General features: G+C 37.7%; 1 protein-coding gene across 3 annotated transcripts in view; it reads left to right on the plus strand.

Annotated features, from left to right (window-relative positions):
- NALCN (sodium leak channel, non-selective) overlaps nt 1-12,536 on the plus strand; it is a 214,682-nt gene that overhangs the window by 48,516 nt on the left and 153,630 nt on the right. For all 3 annotated transcript variants that reach the window (XM_040653961.2, XM_015274986.4, XM_015274991.4), the window contains exon 7: nt 392-546. In XM_040653961.2, the coding sequence (XP_040509895.1) occupies nt 392-546 (155 nt within the window). The remainder of the gene's footprint in view (nt 1-391; nt 547-12,536) is intronic.

Raw genomic sequence — 12,536 nt, forward strand, 5'->3', positions numbered from 1 at the left:
TACAGTTGAATATGTTCTCAAGATTTTCAAAGGAAACTAAAGCAGTAAGTGTCTGAATTCCAATTAAAAAAAAACAGTTGGTAGAGCTCTGTGTTAACTCTTATACATCTTCTAGAGCCTACATTTTTTTTTCTGAGGTCTCTAGGCATTCTCGTGAAAATTCTACTGGTTTTATTTGTGCTGTCAGCACATAGGACAGAAGTCTTATGAGTCTGTTAGTTCATCTTTTACCATAAGTTCTTTATTAGTGAAAATAACATACATCAGAGACCATCAGATAGCAAAAAAAAAAGTAGCCGACATAGTTTTTATTTTACTCTTCTTACTGTCAAGTATTTAGTTTTGCTATGAGCTGAGTTTATGTAACACCTTAATTTTGTATTTTTCACAGAAATGTAACCTGGAATAATTTAGCTATCCCAGACACCCACTGTTCCAGAGAGCTAGAAGAAGGTTACCAGTGTCCACCTGGATTTAAATGCATGGACCTTGAAGATCTGGGACTAAGCAGGCAAGAGCTGGGCTACAGTGGCTTTAATGAGATAGGTCTGTCCTACTGGTAAAATCCATTTCAGTATACATTTAAAAATGTTTATGAAATGAGTAGAACAGATAGCTTATGTCTGTTCTGAGAAGAACAGTCTAGTACAGTCAGCATTCTGCTCAGGTATAACGTATGCCAGAAAGAGAAGCTGCTATTTGCTTTGTAATGATGAAGTTATTTATTTTTATATTGCCTGGGATTCTAGGATTTAAATACCATTATTTAAGAAGATTTTACTGTTGATTGTCATCAATATGCAAATGCAATAACTAATTACTGTGTTTTATTTATGATTCACTTTAGAGTATATAATTCACCTTATTTCTTTAGTTCTAGTAGAAAAACAACACCAAATCCCTCAAAAAATCCAAAGCTACCCAGAATTACTTTGATAATTGTCTTGACGCTAAAGAGGAGGGAGAGAAAGTGACATCATTTGTGTCTGTGGCAACCTGGGTCCAAACTGCTTAAGTCAGAACATCATTCAACAAAATGACTGAGAGTCAGGCAGAGAGATATTGAACTACTGATGCCATATTTGTTCTGTGAGAAATACTAAGAATGACCTGAAAATTGCAGAAAAAGGTCCATCATGACCTGCAACTGTGCATTTTCATGAGCACAGCTAGGGAATTCCCTTCAAATGAGAAGGCGTGCCTACAGGCCGTGTTCATTCTGATGCCTCTCTCTGACTCTGGTAAGCTTATTTTTCACTTTTCCTGGCATGAACTCTAGCCAGTAGACTTTCATCCTGGCCACGGCTAAACTAATAAAAAAGTTTGATGACTGAATGACTACAATCCAAGAGGATTTTTTGCATACCGAGATCCTTTGCAGCTGAAATCACTTCAGTGGGTTCCCAGGCCACAGAATACACACAACCAGAGAGTTAAAAGAATAGTCTCCTGTTATATAGGTACTCTGTGATACCAAATAGTTTCCAAATTGAAACTGCCATTTCTGTCCTTTTTTCTGATTGGAAAGGGAGAAAAAAAAAAAAAAGATTTTAACCAAGCTCCCTTCTATTTCTCCCAGAAGGCTTAAGTGTAACAGTTGTACCTAGTACTGCTAACTGAATAGCACTTCTGGTAGTAGCTGTCTTTTATATGCAATTTTTCTTCAGTTGATATCAAAGAACAACTTTGTCTGATCTCACAGACAACCTTCAGATTCCTAAGTTTGTGGCATACTGCCATGCCTGGGGAAATATGAGCTGAGTTCAACTCAAGGATAAAAACATCCACATGCAAGTTCTCTAGTTTGAGACAGTTTGGAAGTGGAGCGTGGGTTAGGTGCATCATCAGAAAAATTATGCCTCAGATAAATGGAAATCACCCTTCTATTACTGACATTCAGAATTAGCTGTGGCATTGAAGGCTGTTATTCTAGCTGCCTACCTGGTCACCAAGGAAAGTAGTTGCAATGTGTTAGATCGGCTTAGGTGAATGGATGATTGGAAGAAGGTTTGGAGTGCTTAATAAAGGAAACCATTATGTTTTTAATGATAGAGCAGGTTGACAAAGACATGTGAAATAGTCTTTCCAAGGGTGCCTGTAAAGCAGATTTTAAAAACTGCTGAAACTCCAGCCTCCTGAGTCACAGTCCTGGCTTTATTGATGTCATTCTGATTGCTGTATTTGAAAGATCAAAGATTGCTAATAAACATAGGAGAATTGTCTGTTGTACACTGTTTTCATCTAGATGTTAGTAATCAGGATTTATGCACTTCTCAGTATCGTAGTCAGAAACTGACAATTGAAAGCTGATTACTAAATTTTAAAATACCAGGTAATTCACAGCAGCCACAAAATGTTAAATAAGCTTTCTCAAATTAGGAATGTTAAAAACAGAGTAATAACCAGAAAGTTTATCAATATTTTATAAATCTCAGTTTTGTGATGCACATTTATATGTAGTTAACAGGTAAGTAATAAAGTAGATCTTTTCTGTGTAATTACAGTACTTTATTGTTTACGTTCACTGATGTTTTACTTCTGCATATTAATATGCAGCCTGTCCTTTTGAATCTTGAAATGTATCATTACAAAAATCACAAGAGCATAGCACTTTGACAGCTACCATATCATTACTGCCACTTACTCTGTGGTATAGAAGTATGTGATATTTCTCTTTATTCTTCCTTTCTTGGGGGGGGGGGGGGGGGACAAGGAGGGAGGGGAGAGGTTTTTTTTACAACTTTATTAGGGGGTGATCAAACTGTCCCCATCAAATAAAAGTTAATGGGGTTCCTTATGCTGTGAGGACATGCCAAGAAGGTAACAACATAATTGAAAAGTCCCTTAATTTTGGCCATACCCTGCTGACAGTTCTATTAGCAGTTTTTACTTTAAGGGAATGGAAGTTGAAAAGATAGCATAGATTTTGGTACTTGTCAATTTCCAGGTTTTCTGTTTTTAGCTTTGAGGTACTCTGTTCATCTGTTATATCTATATTTGTATGAATGCATACATGAATTTTTTAAGGAAGAACATAGTTACAGACCATTGATAAATATGGCTTGAAGTCATCTTGTCAGAATAACTTAGTCTATCCCCTTTCTGTCTGAAGCAGATTTCACAATCTTTCCAGGCAATCTGTTGCACTACTTAGTTGTCTGTACTTTCCTAAAGTATAACCTGAATCTTTCTTTTTTCAGTTTAAGATCAGAACTTCTTACTTTGTTCAATATGGACATAGACAAAACTTTAAAAAACCTTTCTAGCCTCTCTGAAGACCATCATTATGCCTCTTCTACCCTCTAAGGATTTGCTAGGCAACATAGTTCTAAATGTTTCAGTCTTTTGCTGTAAAACTTGTATCTATTTTACACCTCAAATTATTCTTTTTGGCCTTCTATAGGAGTTTCTCCAGCTGATACACCTCTTTGCTGAAGTGCACTACTAGCAGAATATTCTAGTAAAGCCATTACTTAATGTGTTTTTAAGCTTTATTATGGTTTCTACATCCCAGTGAGATGTTTTCCATTTTCAAAACAGCATGATGTGGGTGATTCATGTGTTTTTCTGGTTTGCTACTGCCTTTGTGTCCTTTTATAAGAGCTGCCATCACTGTTTTCCAACCTGTATTCATTTACTTGATTATTTCTTTAAATATGTAGAACCTTGTACTTGTCTCTTTTGAATAGCATGCTTTTTTTTTTTTTTTTGCTTTTTTTTTTAGGCTATTTCTTCAGTTTGTCAAGTTCTTCTCGAGTTTTATTTCCTTCCTCCTAAGTACTTTCAAAACCTATAAGCTTACTTTTATCTGAAATCTGATGAATACAATTTATATTCTATCAACTTGGTAAAAAGTAATCCAGATCAAGAACAAACTCTAATGGAAACTTATTTGATAGTCTTCCATTTTTACAATGTTTACTTAGTAGCTGCTTGCATTTACAAATCCTGCTTCCATTCTGTGTTTATATAGCAATAATACAATAAGCTTTGTGCCGTAGGTTCCCTAGTGCATGCAGAATGCCAGTGTTTACTAATAGTATAATAGTTATGCTTGATGTTTGTGACAGCTTTTCAAACATAGGACACATCAACGTATATCTATGGCTAACACCTATTTTTCTTCAACATATTCATTTTCAGATCAGATATAGAATGAAATTAAGAGCACCAATCAGCTTTGCCAACTTCATCATATAATCTTTAATGAAAGTAAAGTTATTAAAAGCCAGGGCGGTTTAGTTTGGCTACTTTTCTCAAAGAATTATGATCAGCACCCACAGAAGTATATCTTAGAATGGTTTATGAAGTAAGGCAACAAGTGAAATATTGAGTGAAAAATAAATCATCTAAGCCCTCTGTACCCCAGATCCGTTACTCTTTGAGGTTCTGAGAAAAAGAATAATCTGCTCCCCCTAGGTGAAGTGACTTCAGATGTTTAAGGTTGCAGCTAATGGAAGGTTACAAGGAGTTACTGGTTTTTCTAGCAAGTGGCTCAGGAGCTCAATAGAAACTCAAATGCTCTTTCCAACAGTTTGACACACAACTTCTTAAGTAGATGTTGTTCCAATGCAGGAACAACATACTATCTATCAGGATGCCTGGAAGATTTTTTCAAATACTACCCATGGGGTTGAGTGGGTGTAAGAGAAAGGAAATGAATGAAAGGCTTGGCTGATTGCATGGATGTGGGTGGCAAAGCTCCTTACTAGTGACTATGCCTGTATAGTACTGTCAAGCCTGTCTCTTTTTCAGACCTCTTAGCTGATTTTGATTCAGACTTCTATAAAAAGATTGATATTTGCTTCATATTAGAACAGCCTTCAGCTTTGACTCACACTGAGAGCATCAGGTGCATTCACAGTTGGCCTGTTTCTCATTTTACTCTCTTGTCTGTTTTTCCTAGCAATGTTTAACTCCACAGGGTGTATCTGATAGCATGACAGTATTGTGAAGTGTGTAAATATTTTGGGCTAAATAGTGAGAAAAACAACCTGCATTCTTTAAATTAACCCCAATAACTGTATAACTCATTGGATATAACTGTATTTGTATATTTTCATCTAACATATCTAAAATGCATAAATATTGAATTAAATAGGAGTATGGGAGACTTGGGGAACTGTAATAAGTACTTCTGCCTTCCATGTCACTGTCTGTGTGATTGTGTGTTTATCTCTAGACAATGTGTTTAACGTGGCAGTAGTTGCTGTCAGAGCCACACTAATTTTATTGGTAGGGCTGAATGCCTGGGTGCTGCTGGAAAGGGTGTCATGTAGACAATAAAAACTACAAAGATCCCCTGCAGCCCCAAAATCTACTGCTGGGTCCTGGGCAGTTTTCCTCCTTACCTGTATTTTCCATATAGTGTAAGTCCTCTTCATGTAATCCTACAGACTTATTTTTTCATTTTTCATAATGCTATGTATTGCCTAAAATATTCTCCAAAGTAAAGAAAGCCCAGAGTGAAAGATCGCTGAAAGTTAAAAAATATTCTACAAAGTAAGGGAAAGAATTTCTATGCCATTAACGGTCATTCCAAAAAAAAAAGAAGCAGGGGATCTCATTCTATGCTATATCGCCAATCTGTTGCTTGCTGGGGTGAGTACTCTATTAAACGATGCTAATTACATCTGGTACATGCCAAAAGTGTTTGCCAAAGACTACCATATTAATGTCAATTTTATGTGTAGGAGATAAACACACAGATGTTGTATCTCAAAGAGAATGAAATTCAAATGCTAAGAAGTGCTTCAAATTGCATGTTAAACAAACAAAAAGTCTATTAAACATTTCTCACCTTATAGTAACAATGAACATTGTTCAATGGCACAGTGAGCCAGCAAAATCATCTAATTTCATGGGCTGTAGAACAGCAACAGAGCTCAAGGTCTCAGATATTTCACATTCATATTATAAGGACTTGTCCCTTATGATATGTGACCCAGAATTTAAATATTCATGGCATGTCTACAGTTGAGAGCCTTTTTTTAAACTGGTAATTAGGAAAAAAGTTTTTATATGTCATTGTGAAAAATGTCTGCCATGAGTAGCATAAAAGTTAGCCTAATTTAATATTTGTTAATGGAAACATCATTGTGGGGCCAATGTCAACTTCCCTTATTCACTTATAGCTATTGCTTTAATAAAAGATTTGTGAAATGATCAAAATAGCCTATTTGTTTAGACATAAATTGGATTTTTAAATGACAAACACTGGAGTTACACTGGTTCTTATAGGGGTCCTTTAAACATGGGGAAAAAAAACTGAGACTGTGCAACCAGTTTGAATAGAAGAGGCACTGCTCTTAAGAGTAGAGTGCCATAAGGTCCACTCTTCAGAAGGAAGGAGAAGACAAGAAAGTGGAAGTGACATGATACTTGTCTCTTAGTAGCACTATCAGCAACTGCTTGATCTTTCTGTGTCCCTAGTAGGACCCAGAGGAAACATCTGAGTTGACTCTTGCCCCAGGCAAGAGTTTTGAGCTTTTCAGCTCCATGAGGAATGGTAAACTTCAGGTTGCTTGTCTCAATTTCAGTCTTACAAGTTGAAGGATTAGGACAGTTTCAAACATTCTGGTCCATCTTCCCTCTACTATAAGTATGCTCAGTAGTGTTGTTAGTAACTTAATGTTAAAATAAATAATAAGAATAACATAACTTTGAACTGAAAAAGATGAGAGATTTACCAATGCATTGTGCAGAAAATTTGTTTTGCTATTACAGAATTACTCAGACTTTTCTTAAAAGCTAAATCATATGGCTTAATTCTCAGATCACTGCACCAAGAGAAGGCTGTTGTTTAGGAGCAGAAACAGAAAAGAAGGCTAGGCAAATTTCTTTTAGTAAAATGTGCTAACACAGTTCGATATTTCTAGTCTTGGCAGTGTCCACGGAACATAAATTTCATGCATTGCATAGTAAAGCACAGTGTGATAAACAGCCCCTTTCAGATGACAGCAATAAGCTTTTCCCCTACACACATCTCTACTTTCTGCATAGTTAACTTTATATCTTGATCCTATTTCTTCCCTTTCTGAGTGGGAAATATTAGAAAAAACTTTAAAATTAGCCACATGATTTTCTGAGAAGGTCACCAGTTCTGTAGTTTCCATGGCTGTGTTGTTGAGTAGTGTTGTAGTGATCTTCCACTGTTTTCCATGCTCTGGCAAGGATATCATGTGTTATGCTTGTCACTTGTCCCTCTTAAATGAATGCTCACATTTTATTGCTATGCCTATACTTTAGCCCAGCTCCTGAAGAAGGTCTCTTGGCTCAGTCACAATGCTGTCAGAGCATCTGTTCTTCTGTCTTCAGCAGCCTCCAAGATGCTCATGCTGCGTTATTGCCTCTGAAGTTATTTCTTGATCTGGATGCAGCTGTATCCTCATAATATGTGTTTTACATTTGTAATCCTTATAATCAAAATACCAGCTTTTATGCCATTTTACAGGATAACTGGCTAGCAGACTAGTTTTAGAAATAATGGTATCCTCTATATGAAGCTTTCTTCTGGCCAAACTTGGAGTAATTGGCCCTTACTTATTGACCTCCTTTGGTCATAAATAACTCAGTTATCCTTTGTAAGTAACTTGCTCCTGCAGTCTGACAGGATGAGGTTTATACCCTCTCTGAACTACACATGTATGACAATATTTCTGTACGTGATTAGATATTAGGAAAAATTTCCTAATATTGAATATCATATATTGGAGCAGGCTGCCCAGGGAAGTAGTGGAGTCATCATCCCTGGAGGTTTTTAAGAAATGCGTACATGTGGCACAGAGGGTCATGGTTTAGTGGACATAGTGGTGAAGATGATCTTAGTGGTCTTTTCCAATCTTTATGATTCTATGATACTTCGAAAATACAGGGTTTTTTTTTTGTTGTTGTTGTTGTTTGTTTGTTTGTTTTTGTAATTTAAAAGTATTGCACTAAGGTTCATGAAAAGCAGACAAATGCATGTGGTTCATTAGTCGTGATAGAGATTAGATGTTGCAGTTACCCAAGTCTGTGGGGAATGCTGGTGGTTTTAGAGTCATTATTAGCTCTGATTAGCAAAAATTCTGGGATGCAGGGCAAAATTATTGTTACTGTAGAAAGACTGAAAAGGCATTTCAAACATGAGGTCCTGATGAGCCTTCCACTGATGAGGAGTAGTTTGCAAGAAATCTTCAATTTATTATAATTTTATAATTTAGTATGACAGTTCCAACTTAAACAGGTGGTATCATTATAAAATGGTTGTTCTCTAGTGTAGCTCTGTGATAGTGAGGTTGAATGGATTGTGGAGAAAACAGGTCGTTTCTTTACTTGCAAGAAACACAGCACCAAAATGATCAGACTACCAGGGAGCATGTTTCTTGAAAATCTTCTGTCTCTTCAAGCCTCTGAAATGTTGTATGTGTGATGTAGAATGACAGAATCATAAAATGGCCTGGGTTGAAAAGGACCATAATGATCATCTAGTTTCAAGCCCCCTGCAATGTGCAGAGTTGCCAACCACTAAAATGTAGATTAAATTTAACTGAGGAATATATAAAGAGCCTTTCATGAGAAATTTGTAGCAAATTAAAACAGGCTGTGTTTTAATACAGTACAAATAAATAAGAGGTCTGGATTTGGAACAAAACAAAACAAAAAAAAGTGACAAACTCCAACTAACTGCCACAGCTATTCAGTGTTTCTTTGTACTTGTCACTTTCCTCAGTGACACAGTTTCACTTGCCTCATTAATTGAGATCTTTTTTTTATTATTATTAATGGTTTATAGACACAGAGCAAATAGCAAAATAGCATCCACTGAATTAGTTCTGTTACACTAACAAATGATTTGTATAAGTTGTAGAGTTTGGGGAAATTAAGAGTAGTTTGAGCGGTTCTTGAGAATTTTAATTTATTGCTGTGCTAATCCTGAAGTAATTGAATCTTGCATTAAACCGAGCAGTCAGGTGAAACTAATGTGAATAGATTAGTACAGTTGTCTTGTACTGACAGTCGAAGAAAACTTTATTGCTGCTAAGCAAATTTGCTGGAACAGGCTTCCCCTGGCATTCCAGGATATGAGGTGTTAGTTTCAACAGCCAAATACTTAGCACTGTAAGGGAGTAAAACAACTTTCCAGAAATCTTTACTTTTTCTTCTGCTCTCAATTTCATTTGTAATAGTGGATCTTTATTGGTATCTATCCTATTCTTCTATATACAGTTTAATATATTGCTCATGTCAGTATAGTATTTCGCACAGCAGGTAGTGGCCTGCCTGACATATGTGCTGTGTGCCTCGTCCATTCTCTTTCTTTCTCTTCTGGGCCTGGGAAGAATGAGAGAATGGTCTTCACAGTGAACCAATAAATTTTAGTTAGATTTCATTTTGAAAGTAGATAGTTTGATGTTTTTCTTCTTATATACCTTCTGATAAGTATTTATGTGATAGGTTTGGCAATGTTGAAAAAACATACTTTCTGATGTTAAGTTGAAGGCCATAAATTTCACTAATCATAGGCTGAAGCAATGGAAAAGTGACAGAAATACTGTCATATGAGAAGGATTTAAGAAAATGAAATTTGAGCCACATCAAATGCAAGCTTTAATTGCATCTTGTTTTTGTGGGTTTTTTTTCCACTGTAAGTTGTATCCCCTCAGACATGTCAATCTCTGATTGACATAGAATTCAATGCACTGTTTCTTAAGTAATATAGTCTTAAATTCTGCATGTGTAAATTTATTCCAGTGATTATGGGGAGACCAAAAGCATAATAATGAAAAAAACTTAGTTTATGAGAACTCACTTTGCACTGGCACTAGCATTGGGTTTGAAATGGGCTAGATTATCTCCCCTCCTCCTCTTCTACTGCTTAGTGTCTCAAGAGGTCTTACTTGCTCCAGCACACATTTTTAAGGAGTTGTTGAGTGGAGGTTGCTGTAAAATGCAGTGCTGAAGACATTGTAATTCGTGTTGCATGAGCAGAGGGAGTTCCTAGGAAGACTTCACATTGTGCTCTTGAGAATGTTCTGAGTAAAATGCCCTGTTAAGTACTGTCTGCACAGATGACCACTTCGTCCTTACTTTCTGCGGTCTTGCTCCAGCACAGCAAGGCCTCCCAGTGTGGTTTTGAGATGACGTGCACTCTGTGAAGGCAGAGAAGGAAATTTGCTTTTGTACTGCTGCTACTGTTTACTTATAATTCCTGTGGGAAGCATAAGTTAAACACTCAGGTCTATTATCTACGGTGACGTTTCTTGTTCCTCTAATGCAGAACACTAGCCTAAGGGTCCGATAACTTTGAGAGGCTAAATAAAGCAACCAAGGGACACGCGCTAAGAATGCCATGGTCAAAGGAAAATAAATACATGTTTGAGACCATCTCCTTAGTGAAAATTTACTAAGAAAATAAAAAGAAATGTCTGCTTAAAGTAAACTAATAACTCTGCCCACCACCATGCATAAGAATTTAAATTAGGCTTGTGTCAAAGGCAGTATCTGCTTCTGTATGGACAGGTACTCAATACCTCACAGTCTTACAAGGAGCAATTTGGAGGAATGGAAAGTGGAATTGCATGACAGTAGTGTGCACTGCTCTGAAACAAAAGATGTGACTGATTTCATCCACACTACAGAGCAGGAAGCTCTTAGCCAATAGGCAAATCATGAAGATAGGCAATTAGAAACCTGTCATTCCATACAAAGAAAATTAGATCCTATCAGCTTAATTATCAGTCCGTGCCATTAAGACAATATAGCTCTGCATAATGAAAGCTGCAGTTTTGGGATAATAGAGGTAATTGTTTTCTCAGTGGAAGATTTTCACTTTCAGACAAGAGCTTCAGTATGTGACCACTTTACAGGCTTTGACCTTCAGCATTTGCATAATGCATGAGACACATTGTTTTACCTTGCCCCCTGAGATTTAATTATTTTATCCTAAACAGCATTTTTGTAAAACTGTTGGAAATGAGCAAAAATACACTACAAATAGAATCTATGATAATCATGCAACAGGCCCTTCTGCTATTGTAATTAGAATAGCTTACCAAATCATCTTTGATTTAAGATTTTATAATGCAGGGCCAGACTGTAGTTTGGTTTTCCCACTTCTGCTAAGCAATACGGGGGAATAATGCAATTCCAGAAAATCTGGATCACAGATGGTCACTCTAGAGGGGGTACCACATATAGCAGAAGTTTAGGTGTGACTTGAGCACATCAGCTCATCAGTGCTGACTGACTTCACACTGCTGCCACTCTGCAGTGCCCTGTGACAAGTCTATGATGACCTACTCCTTTTGCAGTAAATGGTGTAGTCTCAGTTTTATATTCTGTAACTCACATATTTAAACTGTGTCTTTTCCCTACTGTTTGTTGGTACTTTAGGTAGTTGCTTTATCGTATTGTAGAGTCTGTGTCATTACAAGGTAACATGAAAAACGTATTTCACAATATCTATTATGCTGTAGCAGAAATGCTAAGTCATGGCTTGAAACAGTGATTGAGCACCTGGTGGGTAGGCAGGGCCAACCCAGGGGGGCTCATGTGCATGCAATACACCTGAGTGACTGGATGGTGTGAAGCCAGGATCCAACCCCTCCCAGACCATTTAAAGGTTGGCAGGGGTGGTGAGGGTAGCTTGCTGGAGATTCCTGCCTACCTGAGGCCTTCCAAGGGTAAGCAGACTTTTTGCTTTGCTTCTGTGTCCACAGCTGCTGCATGACAGACCTGGATAGACTGGATTGATGGGCGAAGGCAAACTGTATGAGTTTCAGTAGGGTCAAATGTCAGATCCTGTGTTTTGGTCACAACAACCCCAGGCAACCCTACAGGCTTGGGGAGGAGTGGCTGGAAAGATGCCTGATAGAAAGGGACCTTGGTGTACTGATGGACAGTCAGCTGAATATGAGCCAGCAGCGTGCCCAGGTGGCCTAGAAGGCCAATGGTATCCTGGCTTGTATCAGGAATGGTGTGGTGAGCAAGACTAGGGAAGTCATCCTGCCCCTGTACTCGGCATTGGTGAGGTCTCACCTTGAGTATTGTGTTCAGTTTTGGGCACCTCAGTACACGAAGGACACTGAGGTGCTGGAGCAGGTCCAAAGAAGGGCAACAAGGCTTGTGAAGGGCTTGGAGAATATGCCCTAGGAGGATAGACTGAAGGAAATGAGGATGTTTAGTCTGAGGAAAAGGAGGCTGAGGGGAGACCTTATTGCTCTCTTCCAATATCTGAAAGGTGCTTACAGACTGGTCTCTTCTCACTGATGACAGGTGACAGGATGAGGGGAAATGGCCTTAAGTTGCACCAGGGTAAGTTTAGGTTGGATATCAGGAGAAAATTCTTTATGGAAAGAGTTGTTAAACACTGGAATAGGCTCCCCACAGAGGTGGTTGAATCACCATCCCTGGATGTGTTTAAAAACCATTTGGATGTGGTGCTCAGGGACATGATTGAGCGGAGGGTTATTAGAGTTAGGGTAGTATGGTTAGGTCGTGGTTGGACTTGATGATCTTTAAGGTCTTTTCCAACCTGAGTGATTCCATGATTCTAA

Source organism: Gallus gallus, chromosome 1 (genome assembly GCF_016699485.2).
Source record: "Gallus gallus isolate bGalGal1 chromosome 1, bGalGal1.mat.broiler.GRCg7b, whole genome shotgun sequence".
NCBI classification, from domain to species: domain Eukaryota; kingdom Metazoa; phylum Chordata; class Aves; order Galliformes; family Phasianidae; genus Gallus; species Gallus gallus.